This window comes from Artemia sp. Qi Xiang Cuo, chromosome 17 (genome assembly GCF_049724085.1).
Source record: "Artemia sp. Qi Xiang Cuo chromosome 17, ASM4972408v1, whole genome shotgun sequence".
Lineage (NCBI taxonomy): Eukaryota > Metazoa > Arthropoda > Branchiopoda > Anostraca > Artemiidae > Artemia > Artemia sp. Qi Xiang Cuo.
This window is the reverse complement of record NC_142810.1, coordinates 38,460,876-38,479,789: the sequence shown is the minus strand read 5'-3', so window position 1 is coordinate 38,479,789 and position 18,914 is coordinate 38,460,876. Positions and strand designations below refer to the sequence as shown.

Here is an 18,914-nt window from a genome sequence, read left to right as displayed (position 1 = left end):
TAAAAACCCTTATCTTTGAGATAAGTAAACCGTTACATCATGTCAAATCAGGAAAATACAGAAGATGGTGAAACATATTTTTCAATATCAAGGAAGGGGGCGGTTTCATTGTTTGTTTTTTTTTAACTTTGGTTCAATAAAACTGTCAAAAAAGGTAAGGTAAATATTTACCAAATCACATTATTGAGTTACTACTAAAGTGAATATACCACTCGATGCCTTTTTTATGCTCTTTACGAATATAATAGTCAATTTTGTCGGAAATGAATTTTAACCCCCACCCCTGTATATACCAATTCTGGGTATATATTTGCAATTTAGGGGGGTGGGGGAAAGTTTAAACTTACCTCTCATTTACACCAGAAATAAAATTACCCCCATCCCCCTAATGTAAGTTTCTAAATAATGAAAGTTCAACGTTCTAAATAATCGTAAAAAATAAAATAAATATCGTTTTTTTTAACCTCCGATTGGCTATAAAGGGAATACAGGGACACAAAGTATTTCATGACCAAAATTCATGTACAGTCAAATTGATTTCTCTACATGATCACGCTGATAATTGAGGTATATATCGTATCGGTAGATAAACCTTGAAATACTCACTTCTAAGAGTGTATCCAAGATTTTTTTTTCAGGGGGGGATTTTTTTTTGGGGGGGGGGGTGGAGGGCTTCCAAAAAAACTAAAAGTGTAAAAACAAAAATTATATACATTTTCTTTACGTTTTTACGAGTCGGACGAAAAATTCGGGGGGGGGGGTTCAAACCCCGTAGCCCCTCCCCTTGGATACGGACTTGTACAAGTTGTCAGGGTTTTGGGACCAACAAGGTGTATTACTTGTAGAGTTAATACTTGTATTAACTCTACAAAACGTGTAGAGTTAATACAATTAACTCTACAAGTAGTAGATCAACTCAATGTACAACTCAATGTAGAGTTGTATTAACTCTACTTAACTCTTAAAACTTGTAGCAATGTGATCAATTCCTGGGAATTATTATTGAGAAAGTTTGCGATGCCCATGGAGAGCTGTTTAAAATACAACAAGTGGCAAGTTGACCTCAGAAATCGTTCATGTAATCGACAGTGCCCGTTCTCACAGTACATTTGCAAACAAACGGCTCTTCGAGCAATTTGAATAGGACATGTTTGAACGCTCGTTGCCTAATCCCCAATTTTAAATTTTTCCTAGATTGAAAAACTGGTTTAGCAGGTATCAATTCTAAGCTGACAAGGAGAAAAAAACTGTTAAAATTCATTTCAAATCATTAGTAGTAACATATTAAGGTGGGATGAAAAGTTTCCACAAGTGCGTCCGTCCCAAGCACTTTAACGCCGCAACAGGTCTGAAGTAGCGGGAGTAGTAGTAGTCCACCTATAGACATGTAAGAAGAAATGCGTTTAGTCGTAATGAACTGTCATCTCAAATAAAAAAAGAGAAAAGAAAGGTCAATATATTGATTTAGTTTTTTCGACATAACTTTATTTTCCTTAATCAACAAAAAGATACCTGAACTTCGCAGTAAAAAATTAACTACATTAGTTGCATTATCAAACCTATCTTCATAGTTCCTTCCAATGATTATCACACCTGCAGAATTCATCATTTGGATTGCAGCACGGCCTCAGTGACCAATCTACTTCGTAAGTTGTATTACTTATGCCACCTTCCTGAAGTTTCTCATAAAAATGTGCATAGTATTTGAGGATTTTTTTCAATGCTTTCCCTGCCTCACTTTTCCCGTTATTCGTATTAATAGGCAGATTTTCTTCTATATCTTCCTCAAGGTTAAACAACAGAGGAGGATTATGGAACTGATTTTGTCCGAGATTTCCTTGGCAGTCTGGATATCCTCCTAAAATAAAATAATTGAAAATTGACAATGACTTTTAGGGCAGTTATACTTCCCTATCTTAAAAAAACATCTTATTTTAAGCTCAAACCTAGCATTTGTATTAGTCATTTCAACTTGCATGTTGTCTGCCCTCTCAAGTCGAAAATGCATATCGCAACAAAATCTGATTTTGGAAATAAGAATTACACTGAAATCTTAAAGGAACACAAAATTTATTTTGGGATGAGGAAAACCAAAGTTCAGAAAAAAGAGGAGGCAAAAATATTGGTAATTATGCGAAAAATTATGAAAGTAATGATTGGGAGGGGATCTTCTCTCTTGTGCATGTGTCCATTACCACCTACCAGCCACCGTACAGCGTTTTTTCGAAGGAGTTCAGAGTGTTCCCGAGTGAACTGAGGAGGTAAGACTGAAGTGAAGCGAGACGGTAGTAGAGGTGACCCTAAAGCCCCCAGGACTCACCCCTGCTGCCACCTATAACTTTTTTACATAGTTTAATGAGGACAGGGTCAATGACCTCTTTCTCAATGACCTCTTTCTCCAGGTGTGTTTTTGGCACGCTCTCAGCGAATGTTACGAGTTTCCAGGAATTTGGAACACCTGTGCTGTCGACCTCAATTCATTTATCGTGAATCAATAATTCCCCTTAGAAACAAGAAATTAATTCCCCTTTCTTGACAGATCAATCAACCAATGACATCATCTGTCAGACTTTAAAAATTTTCGCCTTGAAACGATTCTCCAGGAATAGATCCAAGTCATTAATGTCTTTGCCTCGGAAACAACTCTTTTGGTCGAACTCCAAAGGATATTAATAACCAAACGCCATGGAAACAATTCTCCAAGAAACATCTTAGCGATGAATTGTTTTAGCGCGGGAATCAGGTTTCTAATTAATTTGAAATGCATTAGTGCAGAGATGCCAAAAACAAAAGGAACACGCTGAATTACGTTTAGGGATTATTTGGGTGAAACTGTTTTAGACAGGTTATGGAATTATTTCGGCGAAACAGTTAGAGACATTTTAAAAGATGATTTTTGAAGAGATTTTGGAAGAGGATTTGAGGGTGAAACTCTGTGGTCGTTATAATATACAAGTTTCATTTGAACAGTGTTGTGAGGTCCTCTACCCCAACCCCAAAGGGTTCCGATCCCCCTACCCCAACCCCGAAGGAAGCCCCCGGTCCTCAAAGGTCCCCCGGGCTCCCAAAGGACCACCCGGCCCTCAAGGGTCCCCCAGACCCCCAACGGACCCCCCGGCCCCAAAGGACCCCTCCCCCCTGGCCCCAAAGGGCCCCTCCCCTCCCTCTTCCTCCCTATCCTCCCCCCTCCTCACCGCCCCATCCCCCTCCCCCTCCTCCCCTCCCCCTCCCCTCCCCCTCCTCTCCCATTTTTTAATATTTTTTTGTGCATTGAAACACAGAACGAACCCCTCCCCCCGGCCCCTCTCCCCCATTTTTCAAAGTTCATTTGAATTTCTTTCGTTGAAATGCAAGATTTGGAATATTTCAGTAGTGTTTGCTTGTGGTTTACCTTGTCACAGTTACATTTTCTTGATTTTTCAAAGTTCATTTTGAATTTCTTTAATTGAAATGCAAGAGTTGGAATATTTCAGTAGTGTTTGGTTGTGGATTACCTTGTCACAGGTACATTTTATTGATTTTTAAAAGTTCATTCTGAATTTCTTTCGTTGAAATGCAAGAGTTGGAATATTTCAGTAGTGTTTGATTGTGGTTTACCTTGTCACAGCTACATTTTCTTGATTTTTCTAAGTTCATTTTGAATTTCTTTCGTTGAAATGCAAGAGTTGGAATATTTCAGTAAAGTTTGGTTGTGGTTTACCTTGTCACAGTTACATTTTCTTGATTTTTCAAAGTTCATTTTGAATTTCTTTCGTTGAAATGCAAGAGTTGGAATATTTCAGTAGTGTTTGCTTGTGGTTTACCTTGTAACAGTTACATTTACTTGATTTTTCAAAGTTCATTCTGAATTTCTTTCGTTGAAATGCAAGAGTTGGAATATTTCAGTAGTGTTTGGTTGTGGTTTACCTTGTCACAGTTACATTTTCATGATTTTTCAAAGTTCATTTTGAATTTCCTTCGTTGAAATGCAAGAGTTGGAATATTTCAGCAGTGTTAGGTTGTGGTTTACCATGTCACAGTTGTATTTTCTTGATTTTTCAAAGTTCATTTTGAATTTCTTTCGTTGAAATGCAAGAGTTTGAACATTTCAGTAGTGTTTGGTTATGTTTTACCTTGTCACAGTTACATTTTCTTGATTTTTAAAAAGTTCATTTTGAATTTCTTTCGTTGAAATGCAAGAGTTGGAATATTTCAGTAGTGTTTGGTTATGGTTTACCTTATCACAGTTACATTTTCTTGATTTTTCAAAGTTCATTTTGAATTTCTTTCGTTGAAATGCAAGAGTTGGAATATTTCAGTAGTGTTTGGTTGTGGTTTACCTTGTCACAGTTACATTTTCTTGATTTTTCAAAGTTCATTTTGAATTTCTTTCGTCGAGATGCAAGAGTTGGAATATTTCAGTAGTGTTTGGATTTGGTTTACCTTGTCACAGTTACATCTTCTTCATTTTTCAAAGTTTATTTTGAATTTCTTTCGCTTAATTTAAAGATTTGGAATATATAAGTTGTGTTTGTATGCTGTTTTCATTGTCAGTGGAACATCTTCTTTATTTTTTAATTTTCATTTTTAATTTCCTTTTTTAAATTGTAAGAGTTGGAATATTTCAGTAGTGTGTGGTTAAGGTTTACATTGTCACAGTTACATTCTAATGATTTTTCTAAGTTTATTTTGAATTTATTTAGTTGAAATGCAAGAGTTGGAATATTTCAGTAGTGTTTGGTTGTGGTTTACCTTGTCACAGTTACATTTTCTTGATTTTTCAAAGTTTATTTTGAATTTCTTTCATTGAAATGCAAGAGTTGGAATATTTCAGTAGCGTGTGTGTGTGGTTTCAATTGTCACAGTTACATTTTCGTGATTTTTCAAAGTTCATTTTGAATTTCTGTCTTTGAAATGCAAGAGTTGGAATATTTCAGTAGTGTTTGGTTGTGGTTTACCTTGTCACAGTTACATTTTCTTGATTTTTCAAAGTTCATTTTGAATTTCTTTCGTTGAAATGCAAGAGTTGGAATATTTCAGTAGTGTTTGGTTGTGGTTTACCTTGTCACAGTTACATTTTCTTGATTTTTCAAAGTTCATTTTGAATTTCTTTCGTTGAAATGCAAGAGTTGGAATATTTCAGTAGTGTTTGGTTGTGGTTTACCTTGTCACAGTTACATTTTCTTGATTTTTCAAAGTTCATTTTGAATTTCTTTCGTTGAAATGCAAGAGTTGGAATATTTCAGTAGTGTTTGGTTGTGGTTTACCTTGTCACAGTTACATTTTCTTGATTTTTCAAAGTTCATTTTGAATTTCTTTCGTTGAAATGCAAGAGTTGGAATATTTCAGTAGTGTTTGGTTGTGGTTTACCTTGTCACAGTTACATTTTCTTGATTATTAAAATGTTATTTAGAATTTCTTTCGTTGAAATGTAAGAGTTGGAATATTTCAGTAGTGTTTTGTTGTGGATTACAATCTCAAAATTACATTTTCTTGACTTTTCAAAGTTTATTTTGAATTTTTTTCGTTGAAATGCATGAGTTGGAATATTTCAGTAGTGTTTGGTTGTGGTTCACCTTGTCAGAGTTACATTTTTTTGATTTTTCAAAGTTCATTTTGAATTTCTTTCGTTGAAATGCAAGAATTGGAATATTTCACTTGTGTTTGGTTGTGGTTTACCTTGTCATGGATACATTTTCTTGATTTTTCAAAGTTCATTTTGATCTTCTTTCGTTGAAATGCAAGAGTTGGAATATTTCAGTAGTGTTTCGTTGTGGTTTACCTTGTCACAGTTACATTTTATTTATTTTTCAAAGTTCATTTTGAATTTCTTCCCTTGAAATGAAAGAGTTGGAATATTTCAGTAGTGTTTGGTTATGGTTTACCTTATCACAGTTACATTTTAATGATATTTCAAATTTCTTTGTTAATTAATTTAGGTGGAATGAAAGAGTTTGAATATTTAAGTTATGTTTGGCTTTTGTTTACCTTGTCTCAGTTACATTTTATTGATTTTTAATAGTTCATTTTTAATTTATATAGTGTAAATGCAAGATTTTTAATAATTCAGTAGTTTTTGGTTATGGTTTAACTTGTCACAGTTACATTTTCTTGATTTTTCAAAGTTCATTTTGAATTTCTTTGGTTGAAATGCAAGAGTTGGAGTATTTCAGTAGTGTTTGGTTGTGGTTTACCTTGTCACAGTTACAAATTCTTGATTTTTCAAAGTTAATTTTTAATTTCTTTCGTTGAAATGCAAGAGTTGGAATATTTCAGTAGTGTTTGGTTGTGGTTTACCTTGTCACAGTAACATTCTCATGATTTTTATCTGTTCATTTTGAATTTCTTTCGTTGAAATGCAAGAGTTGGAATATTTCAGTAGTGTTTGGTTGTGGTTTACCTTGTCACAGTTACATTTTCTTGATTTTTCAAAGTTCATTTTGAATTTCTTTCGTTGAAATGCAAGAGTTGGAATATTTCAGTAGTGTTTGGTTGTGGTTTACCATGTCACAGTTACATCTTCTTGATTTTTCAAAGTTCATTCTGAATTTATTTCGTTGAAATGAAAGAGTTGGAATATTTCAGTAGTGTTTGGTTATGTTTTACCATGTCACAGTTACATTTTCTTGATTTTTCAAAGTTTATTTTGAATTTCTTTCGTCGAAATGCAAGATTTGGAATATTTCAGTGGTGTTTGGTTGTGGTTTACCTTGTCACAGTTACATTTTCTTGATTTTTCAAAGTTCATTTTTAATTTCTTTCGTTGAAATGCAAGAGTTGGAATATTTCAGTAGTGTTTGGTTGTGGTTTACCTTGTCACAGTTACATTCTCATGATTTTTCAAAGTTCATTTGAATTTCTTTCGTTGAAATGCAAGAGTTGGAATATTTCAGTAGTGTTTTGTTGTGGTTTACCTTGTCACAGTTACATTTTCTCGATTTTTCAAAGTTCTTTTGAATTTCTTTCGTTGAAATGCAAGAGTTGGAATATTTCAGTAGTGTTTGGTTGTGGTTTACCTTGTCACAGTTATATTTACTTGCTTTTTCAAAGTTCATTTTGACTTTCTTTCGATGATATGCATCAGTTGGAATATTTCAGTAGTGTTTGGTTTTGGATTACAATGTCACAGTTACATTTTTTTGATTGTTCATAGTTCATCTTTAATTTCTCTAGTTAAAATGAAAGAGTTGGAATATTTGAGTGATGTTAGGTTATGGTTTACCTTGTCACATTTTCATTTTATCGTTTTTTCAAAGTACATTTTGAATTTCTTTCGCTGAAAGGCAAGAGTTGGAATATTTCAGTAGTGTTTGGTTTTGGTTTAACTTGACAATTTTAAAGGGTCTTTATTTTTCATAGCTCTTTTATTTAGTAGTTCGTTTAACTGCTATTTTTGTTTGTTTGCAGTTTATAGTTGTTGGTTTATACATTAACACAGGCACATTGACATTTGTAGAATTTTTCCTACCCGTCAATATATCGATTAATTTCTATAGTTTCACTGGTACAGTTTATTGTTGTTGTTTTTGACCATGTCTAAGTTTCATGTTCTTGATTTTTTAAAGTTAATTTTGAATTTATTTCGTTGAAATGCATGAGTTGGAATATTTCAGTAGTGTTTCGTTGTGGTTTACCTTGTCACAGTTAAATTTTCTTGATTTTTAAAAGTTTATTTTGAATTTCTTTCATTGAAATGCAAAAGTTGGAATATTTCAGTAGTGTTTGTTTGTGGTTTACCTTGTCACAGTTACATTTTCTTGATTTTTCAAATTTCATTTTGAATTTCTTTCGTTGAAATGCAAGAGTTGGAATATTTCACTAGTGTTTGGTTGTGGTTTACCTTGTCACAGTTACATTTTCTTGATTTTTCAAATTTAAGTTTGAATTTCTTTAGTTGAAATGCAAGAGTTGGAATATTTCAGTAGTGTTTGATTGTGGTTTACCTTGTCAGATTTACATTTTCTTGATTTTTCAAAGTTCATTTTGAATTTCTTTCGTTGTAATGCAAGAGTTGGAATATTTCAGTAGTTTTTGTTTGTGGTTTACCTTGACACATTTACATTTTCTTGATTTTTCAAAGTTCATTTTGAAGTTCTTTCGTTGAAATGCAAGATTTGGAATATTTCAGTAGTGTTTGTCTGTGGTATACCTTGTCACAGTTACATTTTCTTGTTTTTTCAAATTTAATTCTGAATTTATTTTGTTGAAATGCAAGAATTGGAATATTTCAGTAGTGTTTGGTCGTGGTTTACCTTGTCACAGTTACATTTTCTTGATTTTTTAAAGTTCATTTTGAATTTCTTTCGTTGAAATGCATGAGTTGGAATATTTCAGTAGTGTTTGGTTATGGTTTACCTTAGCACAGTTCCATTTTCTTGATTTTTCAAAGTTCATTTTGATTTTCTTTCCTTGAAATGGAATAGTTGTAATATTTCACTAGTGTTTGGTTTTGTTTTACCTTGTCATAGTTACATTTTCTTGAATTTTAAAAGTTCTTTTTAATTTATTTAGTTTTAATTAAAGAGTTGGAATATTTAAATAGTGCTTGGTTATTGTTTACCTTGTCACAGTTACATTTTCTTGATTGTTGAAAGTTCATTTTGAATTTCTTTCGTTGAAATGCAAGAGTTGGAATATTTCAGTAGTGTTTGGTTGTGGTTTACCTTGTCACAGTTACATTTTCTTGATTTTTCAAAGTTCATTTTGAATTTCTTTCGTTGAAATGCAGGAGTCGGAAAATTTCAGTAGTGTTTGGTTGTGGTTTACATTGTCACAGTTACATTTTCTTGATTTTTCAAACTTCATTTTGAATTTCTTTCGTTGAAATGCAAGAGTTGGAATATTTCAGTAGTGTTTGGTTATGGTTCACCTTGTCACAGTTACATATTAGTGACTGTTAAAAGTTCATTTTGAATTTTAGTTATTGAAACACATCGGTTGGAATCTTTCAGTAGTGTATAGTTGTATTTTACCCTGTCACTCTTACGTTTTCATGATTTTTAAAAGTTCATTTGAATTTCTTTCTTTTAAAAGCGATGAGTTGGAAAAGTCCAGTAGTGTTTAGTTGTGGTTTACCTTGTCACAGTTACATTTTCTTGATTTTTCAAAGTTCATTTTGAATTTCATTCGTTGAAATGCAAGAGTTGGAATATTTCAGTAGTGTTTGGTTTTGGTTTACCTTGTCACAGTTACATTTTCTTGATTTTTCAAAGTTCATTTTGAATTTCTTTCGTTGAAATGCAAGAGTTGGAATATTTCAGTAGTGTTTGGTTATGTTTTACCATGTCACAGTTACATTTTCTTGATTTTTCAAAGTTCATTTTGAATTTCTTTCGTTGAAATGCAAGATTTGGAATATTTCAGTGGTGTTTGGTTGTGGTTTAACTTGTCACAGTTACATTTTGTTGATTTTTCAAAGTTCATTTTGAATTTCTTTCGTTGAAATGCAAGATTTGGAATATTTCAGTAGTGTTTGGTTGTGGTTTACATTGTCACAGTTACATTCTCATGATTTTTCAAAGTTCATTTGAATTTCTTTAGTTGAAATGCAAGAGTTGGAATATTTCAGCAGTGTTTGGTTGTGGTTTACCTTGTCACAGTTACATTTTCTTGATTTTTCAAAGTTCATTTGAATTTCTTTCTTTGAAATGCAAGAGTTGGAATATTTCAGTTGTGTTTGGTTGTGGTTTACCTTGTCACAGTTATATTTTATTGCTTTTTCAAAGTTCATTTTGACTTTCTTTCGATAATATGCATTAGTTGGAATATTTCAGTAGTGTTTGGATCTGTTTTACCATGTCACAGTTAAATTTTCTTGATTGTTCATAGTTCATCTTTAATTTCTTTCTTCAATATGCAAGAGTTGGACTATTTGAGTGATGTTTGGTTATGTTTTGCATTGTCACAGTTACATTTTCTCGATTTTTAAAAGAACATTTTGAAATTATTTCGTTGAAAGGAAAGAGTTTTAATAGTTCAGTGTTGTTTGTATGTGGTTGACCTTGTCACAGTTACATTTTCTTGATTTTTAAAAGTTCATTTTGAATTTCTTTCGTTGTAATGCAAGATTTGGAATATTTGAGTGGTGTTTTGCATTGGTTTAACTTGTCACAGTTTCATTTTATTTATTTTTCAAAGTTCATTCTGAATTTCATTTGTTGAAATGCAAGAGTTGGAATATTTCAGTAGTGTTTGGTTGTGGTTTACCTTGTCACAGTTACATTTTCTTGATTTTTCAAGGTTTATTTTGAATTTCTTTATTTGAAATGCATAAGTTGGAATATTTCAGTAGTGTTTGGTTATGGTTTACCATATCACAGTTACATTCTATTGATTTTTCAAAGTTCATTTTGAATTTTTTTCGTTGAAATGCAAAAGTTGGAATATTTCAGTAGTGTTTGGTTGTGGTTTACCTTGTCACAGTTACATTTTCTTGATGTTTCAATGTTCAGTTTGAATTTCTTTCGTTGAAATGCAAGAGTTGGAATATTTCAGTAGTGTTTGTTTGTGGTTTACCTTGTCAGATCTACATTTTCTTGATTTTTCAAAGTTCATTTTGAATTTCTTTCTTTGAAATGCAAGAGTTGGAATATTTCAGTAGTGTTTGGTTGTGTTTTACATTGTCACAGTTACATTTTCTTGATTTTTCACAGTTCATTTTGAATTTCTTTCGTTGAAATGCAAGATTTGGAATATTGCAATAGTGTTTGGTTGTGGTATACCTTGTCACAGTTACATTTTCTTGTTTTTTCAAAGTTCATTCTGAATTTCTTTCGTTGAAATGCAAGAGTTGGAATATTTAAGTAGTGTTTGGTTTTTGTTTAACATGTCACAGTTACATTTTCTTTTTTTTTCAAATTCCATTTTGCATTTCTTTCGTTGAAATGCATGAGTTGGAATATGCCAGTAGTGTATGGTTATGGTTTACCTTATCAAAGTTACATTTTCTTGATTTTTCATAATTCATTTTTTATTTCTTTCGTTGAAATGTAAGAGTTGGAATATTTCAGTAGTGGTTGGTTGTGGTTTAAATTGTCATAGTTACATTTTCTTGAATATTCAATGTTCTTTTGAAATTATTTAGTTTTAATGAAAGAGTTGGAATATTTAGGTAGTGCTTGGTTATGGTTTACCTTGTCACAGTTACATTTTCTTGATTGTTGAAAGTTCATTTTGAATTTCTTTCGTTGAAATGCAAGAGTTGGAATATTTCAGTAGTGTTTGGTTGTGGTTTACCTTGTCACAGTTACACTTTCTTGATTTTTTAAAGTTCATTTTGAATTTCTTTCGTTGAAATGCATGAGTCGGAATATTTCAGTATTGTTTGGTTGTGGTTTACATTGTCACAGTTTCATTTTGTTGATTTTTCAAAGTTCATTTTGAATTTCTTTCGTTGAAGAGTTGGAATATTTCAGTAGTGTTTGGTTGTGGTTTACCATGTCACAGTTACATTTTCTTGATTTTTCAAAGTTCATTTTGAATTTCTTTCATTGAAATGCAAGAGTTGGAATATATCAGTAGTGTTTGGTTGTAGTTTACCTTGTCACAGTTACATTTTCTTGATTTTTCAAAGTTCATTTGAATTTCTTTCTTTGAAATGCAAGAGTGGGAATATTTCAGTAGTGTTTGGTTGTGGTTTACCTTGTCACAGTTACATTTTCTTGATTTTTCAAAGTTCATTTTGAATTTTATTCGTTGAAATGCAAGAGTTGGAATATTTCTGTAGTGTTTGGTTATGGTTTACCTTGTCACAGTTACATTTTCATTATTTTTCAAAGTTCATTTGAATTTCTTTCATTTAATTGGAAGAGTTGGAATAGTTAAGTAGTTTTTGGTTGTGGTTTACCTTGTCACAGTTACATTTTCTTGATTTTTCAATGTTCGTTTTGAATTTCATTCGTTGAAATGCAAGTGTTGGAATATTTCAGTAGTGTTAGGTTGTGGTTTGCCTTGTCACAGTTACATTTTCATGATTTTTCAAAGTTAATTTTGAATTTCTTTCGTTGAAATGAAAGAGTTGGAATACTTCAGTAGTGTTTGGTTGTGGTTTACCTTGACACTGTTACATTTTCTTTATTTTTCAAATTTCATTTTTAATTTATTTATTTTAAATTAAAGAGTTGGAATATTTCACAAGTGTTTGGTTGTGGTTTACCTTGTCACAGTTACATTTTCTTAATTTTTCAAAGTTCATTTTGAATTTCTTTCGTTGAAATGCAAGAGTTGGAATATTTCAGTAGTGTTTGGTTGTGTTTTAACTTGACACAGTTACATTTTATTGATTTTTCAAAGTTCATTTTGAATTTCTTTCATTGAAATATGTTTGGTCGTGCTTTACCTTGACACAGTTAAATTTCTTGATTTTTGTTAGGTTAGGTTAGGTTAGGTTAGGCTAGATCAAGTTAGATTAGGTTAGGTTAGGTTAGGTTAGGTTAGCCTCCATACGCGCGCGTACGTAGGCTAACCTAACCTAACTTAACCTAATCTAACTTGATCTAGCCTAACCTAACCTAACCTAGCAAAAATCAAGAAATTTAACTGTGTCAAGGTAAAGCACGACCAAACACTACTGAAATATTTCAACTCTTGCATTTCAACGAAAGAAATTCAAAATGAACTTTGAACAATCAAGAAAATGTAACTGTGACAAGGTAAACCATAACCAACCACTATTGAAATATTCCAACTCTTGCATTTCAACTAAAGAAATTCAAAAGAACTTTCAAGAATCCAGAAAATCTAACTGTGACAAGGTAAACCACAACAAAACACTAATTACATTTTCAAAATATTTAATTAAAATTAAAGAAATTAATATGTAATTTGCAAAATCAAGATAATGTAGCTTTGACAAGGTAAACTATAAGCAAACACTACTGAAATATTCCAACTATTACATTTAAATGAAATAAAATCAGAATGAACGTTGAAAAATCATGAAAATGTAACTGTGACAAGGTAAACCATAACCAAACACTACTGGAATATTCCAACTCATGCATTTCAACGAAAGAAATTCAAAATGAACTTTGAAAAATCAAGAAAGTGTAACTGTGACAAGGTAAACCACAACCAAACACTACTGAAATATACCAACTCTTGCATTTCAACAAAAGAAATTCAAAATGAACTTTGAAAAATCAAGAAAATGTATCTGTGACATGGTAAGCCAAAACCAACAACTACCGAAATATTTCAACTCTTGAATTTCGAATAAAGAAATTCAAATTAAATTTGAATATTCAAGAAAATTTAACTGTGACAAGCTAAACCATAACCAAACACTACTGAAATATTCCAACTCTTCCATTTCAAAGAAAGAAATTCAAATGAACTTTGAAAAATCAAGAAAATGTAACTATGACAATGTAAACCACAACCAAACACTACTGAAATATTCCAACTCTTACATTTCCACGATATAAATGCGAAATGAACTTTGAAAAATCAAGAAAATGTAACTGTGACAAGGTAAACCATAACCAAACACTGCTGAAATATTCCAACTCATGCATTTCAACAAAGGAAATTCAAAATGAACTTTGAAAAATCAAGAAAATGTAACTGTGACAAGGTAAACCACAACCAAACACTACTGAAATATTCCAAATCTTGCATTTCAACGAAAGAAATTCAGAAAGAACTTTGAAAAATCAAGAAAATGAAACTGTGACAAGGTAAACCAAATCCAAACACTACAGAAAAAATACAAAACTATCAAAAAAACGAAAGAAATTAAAAAACAACATTGAAAAAAAAAGAAAATGAAACTGAGACAAGGAAAAACACGACAAAACACTACTGAAATATTCCAACTCTTGCATTTCAACGAAAGAAATTCAAAATGAACTTTGAAAAATCAAGAAAATGTAGCTGTGACAAGGTAAACCACAATCAAACACTACTGAAATATTCCAACTCTTTCATTTCAACGAAAGGAATTCAAAATGAACTTTGTAAAATCAAGAAAATGTAACTGTGACAAGGTAAACCACAACCAAACACTACTGAAATATTCCAACTCTTGAATTTCAACGAAAGAAATTCAAAATGAACTTTGAAAAATCAAGAAAATGTAACTGTGACAAGTTAAAACACTAAAAAACACAACTGAACAATTCCAACTCTAGCATTTCAAAGAAAGAAACACACAAAGAAATATGAAAAATCAAGAAAATGTAGCTGTGACAAGGTAAACCGCAATCAAACACTACTGAAATATTCCAACTCTTACATTTCAATGATAGAAATTCAGAATGAACTTTGAAAAATCAAGAAAATGTAACTGTGACAAGGTAAATCACTACCAAACACTACTGAAATATTCCAACTCTTGCATTTCAACGAAAGAAATTCAAAATGAACAGTTAATAATGAAGAAATAGTATCTGTGACAATGTAGATAACACACAAACACTACTGAAATAATCCAACTCCTGCATTTCAACGAAAGAAGTTCAAAATTAACTTTATAAAAATCAAAAAAATGTAACTGTCACATGGTAACCCAAAAAGAAACACAACTGAAATATTCCAAATCTTGCATTTCAATGAAAGAAATTCGAAATGAACTTTGAAAAATCAACAAAATGTAACTGAGGCAAGTTAAAACACAACCAAACACTACTGAAACATTCCAACTCTTGCATTTCAACAGTAGAAATTCAAGATGAACTTTGAAAAATCAAGAAAATGTAACTGTGTCATGGTAAAACACAACGAAACATTACTGAAATATTCCAACTCTTGCATTTCAATGACAGAAATTCAAAATGAACTTTTAAAAATCATGAGAATGTAACTGTGACAAGGTAAACCGCAACCAAACACTACTGAAATATTCCAACTCTTGCATTTCAACGAAAGAAATTCAAAATAAACTTTAAAAAATCAAGAAAATGTAACTGTGACAAGGTAAACCACAAACAAACACTACTGAAATAGTCCAACTCTTGCATTTCAAAGAAAGAAATTCAAAATGAACTTTGAAAAATCAAGAAAATATAACTGTGACAAGGTAAACCATAGCCAAAAACCACTGAAATATTCCAACTCTTTAATTCCAATGAAATTAATTAAAAATCAACTTTGAAAAATCAAGAAAATGTAACTGTGACATTGTCATACAAACCCAAACACTACTGAAATATTCCAACTCTTGCATTTCAACGGAAGAAATTCAAAATGAACTTTGACAAATAAAGAAAATGCAAATGTGAAATGGTAAACCACAACCAAACACTACTGAAATATTCCAACTCTTGCATTTCAACGAAAGAAATTCAAAATGAACTTTGAAAAATCATTAAAATGTAACACTGACAAGGTAAACCACAACCAAACACTACTGAAATATTCCAACTCTTGCATTTCAATGAAAGAAATTCAAAATGAACTTTGAAAAATCAAGAAAATGTAACTGTGACAAGGTGAACCACAACCAAACACTATTGAAATATTCCAACTCTTGCATTTCAACGAAGGAAATTCAAAATGAACCTTAAAAAATCAAGAAAATGTAACTCTGACAAGGTAAACCACAACCAAACACTACTGAAATATTCCAGCTCTTGCATTTCAACGAAAGAAATTCAAAATAAACTTTGAAAAATCAAGAAAAAGTAACTGTGATGAGGTAAATCATAATCAAACACTACTGAAATATTCCAACTCTTACATTTCAACGAAAGAAATTCAAAATGAACTTTGAAAAATCAAGAAAATGTAACTGTGACAAGGTAAACCACAACCAAACACTACTGAAATATTCCAACTCTTGCATTTCAACGAAAGAAATTCAAAATGAACTTTGAAAAATCAAGAAAATGTAACTGTGACAAGGTAAACCACAACCAAACACTACTGAAATATTCCAACTCTTGCATTTCAACGAAAGAAATTCAAAATGAACTTTGAAAAATCAAGAAAATGTAACTGTGACAAGGTAAACCACAACCAAACACTACTGAAATATTCCAACTCTTGCATTTCAACGAAAGAAATTCAAAATGAACTTTGAAAAATCAAGAAAATGTAACTGTGACAAGGTAAACCACAACCAAACACTACTGAAATATTCCAACTCTTGCATTTCAACGAAAGAAATTCAAAATGAACTTTGAAAAATCAAGAAAATGTAACTGTGACAAGGTAAACCACAAGCAAACACTACTGAAATATTGCAATTCTTGCTTTTCAACGAAAGAAATTCAAAATAAACTTTGAAAAATCAAGAAAATATAACTGTGACAAGGTAAACCACAACCAAACACTACTGAAATATTCCAACTCTTGCATTTCAACGAAAGAAATTCAGAATGAACTTTGAAAAATCAAGAAAATGTAACTGTGACATGGTAAACCACAACCAAACATTACTGAAATATTCCAACTCTTGCATTTCAACTAAAGAAATTCAAAATGAACATTTAAAAATAAAGATTATCTAACTCTGACATGGTAAAACGCAAACAAACACTACTGAAATATTCCATCTCTTTCATTTCAATTAAAGAAATTCAAAATGAACTTTGGAAAATCATGAGAATGTAACTGTGACATGGTAAACAACAACCAAACACTACTTAAATATTCCAACTCTTACATTTCAACGAAGGAAATTAAAAATAAACCTTAAAAAATCAAGAAAATGTAACTGTGACAAGGTAAATCATAACCAAACACTACTGAAATATTCCAACTCTTGCATTTCAACTAAAGAAATTCAAACTGAACTTTGAAACATCAATAATATTTCTCTATGACATGGTAAAACACATCTTAATATTATTGAACTAGTCCAACTCGTTCATTTAAATGAAAGAAATTAAAAAATAACTATTAAAAATCAATAAAATGTAACTCTGACAATTTCCTCAATACAAAAAACCTCCTGACATCTTCCAACTTTTGCATTTCAACGGAAGAAATTCGAAATGAACTTTTTAAAATCAAGAAAATGTAACTGTGACAAGGTAAACCACAACCAAACACTACTGAAATATTCCAACTCTTGCATTTCAAAGAAAGAAAATCAAAATGAACTTTGAAAAATCAAGAAAATGTAACCATGACAAGGTAAACCACAACCAAACACTAGTGAAATATTCCAACTCTTGCATTTCAACGAAAAAAATTCAAAATGAACTTTGAAAAATCAAGAAAATGTAACTGTGACAAGGTGAACCACAACCAAACACTACTGAAATATTCCAAGTCTTGCATTTCAACGAAGGAAATTCAAAATTAACTTTGAAAAATAAAGAAAATGTAACTGTGACAAGGTAAAGCACAACCAAACACTACTGAAATATTCCAACTCTTGCATTTCAACGAAAGAAATTCAAAATAAACTTTGAAAAATCAAGAAAATGTAACTGTGACGAGGTAAACCACAACCAAAGACTACTGAAATATTCCAACTCTTGCATTTCAACGAAAGAAATTCAAAATGAACTTTGAAAAATCAAGAAAATGTAACTGTGACAAGGTAAACCACAACCAAACACTACTGAAATATTCCAACTCTTGCATTTCAACGAAAGAAATTCAAAATGAACTTTGAAAAATCAAGAAAATGTAACTGTGACAAGGTAAACCACAACCAAACACTACTGAAATATTCCAACTCTTGCATTTCAACGAAAGAAATTCAAAATGAACTTTGAAAAATCAAGAAAATGTAACTGTGACAAGGTAAACCACAACCAAACACTACTGAAATATTCCAACTCTTGCATTTCAACGAAAGAAATTCAAAATGAACTTTGAAAAATCAAGAAAATGTAACTGTGACAAGGTAAACCACAACCAAACACTACTGAAATATTCCAACTCCTGCATTTCAATGAAAGATATTCAAAATAAACTTTGAAAAATCAAGAAAATGTAACTGTGACAATGTAAACCACAAACAAACGCTAGTGAAATATTGCAATTCTTGCTTTTCAACGAAAGAAATTCAAAATAAACTTTGAAAAATCAAGAAAATATAACTGTGACAAGGTAAACCACAACCAAACACTACTGAAATATTCCAACTCTTGCATTTCAACGAAAGAAATTCAAAATAAAACTTGAAAAATCATGAAAATGTAATTTTGACAAGGTAAACCACAACCAAACACTACTGAAATATTCCAACTGTTGTATTTCAACGAAGGAAAATAAAAATGAACATTTAGAAATCAAGAAAATGTAACTGTGACAAGTTAAAACACAAACAAACACTACTGAAATATTACAACTGTTGAATTTAAAAGATATAAATTCAAAATTAACTTTGAAAAATCAAGAAAATATACCTGTTATATTGTACATCTCGACCACAAAAAAATGACATCGAACTCCAAGAGCATTACAGCTTAACACAAACAAAATCAACTTAGAAAATTATATAAATTGTAAATTTTAAAAGTTAATCAACTCCCACCCCCTCAAGTAATAGTCCATCTCATGCATATCAACAAAAGAAATTCAAAATGAACTTTGAAAAATCAAGAAAATGTAACTGTGACAAGGTAAACCATAACCAAACACTACTGAAATATTCCAACTCTTGCATTTCAACGAAAGAAATTCAAAATGAACTTTGAAAAATCAAGAAAATGTAACTGTGACAAGGTAAACCACAACCAAACACTACTGAAATATTCCAACTCTTGCATTTCAACGAAAGAAATTCAAAATGAACTTTGAAAAATCAAGAAAATGCAACTGTGACAAGGTAACCCACATTCTAACACTACTGAAATATTCCAACTCTTGCATTTCAACGAAAGAAATTCAAAATGAACTTTGAAAAATCAAGAAAATGTAACTGTGTCAAGGTAAACCACAACCAAACACTACTGAAATATTCCAACTCTTCCATTTCAAAGAAAGAAATTCATAATGAACTTTGAAAAATCAAGTAAATGTAACTGTGACAAGGTAAA

At 31.2% G+C, this 18,914-nt stretch overlaps 1 protein-coding gene across 2 annotated transcripts in view; it reads right to left on the bottom strand.

The window, feature by feature from the left end:
* Positions 1-1,463: 1,463 nt before the first annotated feature.
* Positions 1,464-18,914, bottom strand: part of LOC148942175 (arylsulfatase G-like) — a 183,153-nt gene continuing 165,702 nt past the window's right edge. For both annotated transcript variants that reach the window (XM_089102945.1, XM_089102947.1), the window contains exon 8: positions 1,464-1,858. In XM_089102945.1, the coding sequence (XP_088959071.1) occupies positions 1,566-1,858 (293 nt within the window). In that variant the 3' untranslated portion in view covers positions 1,464-1,565. The remainder of the gene's footprint in view (positions 1,859-18,914) is intronic.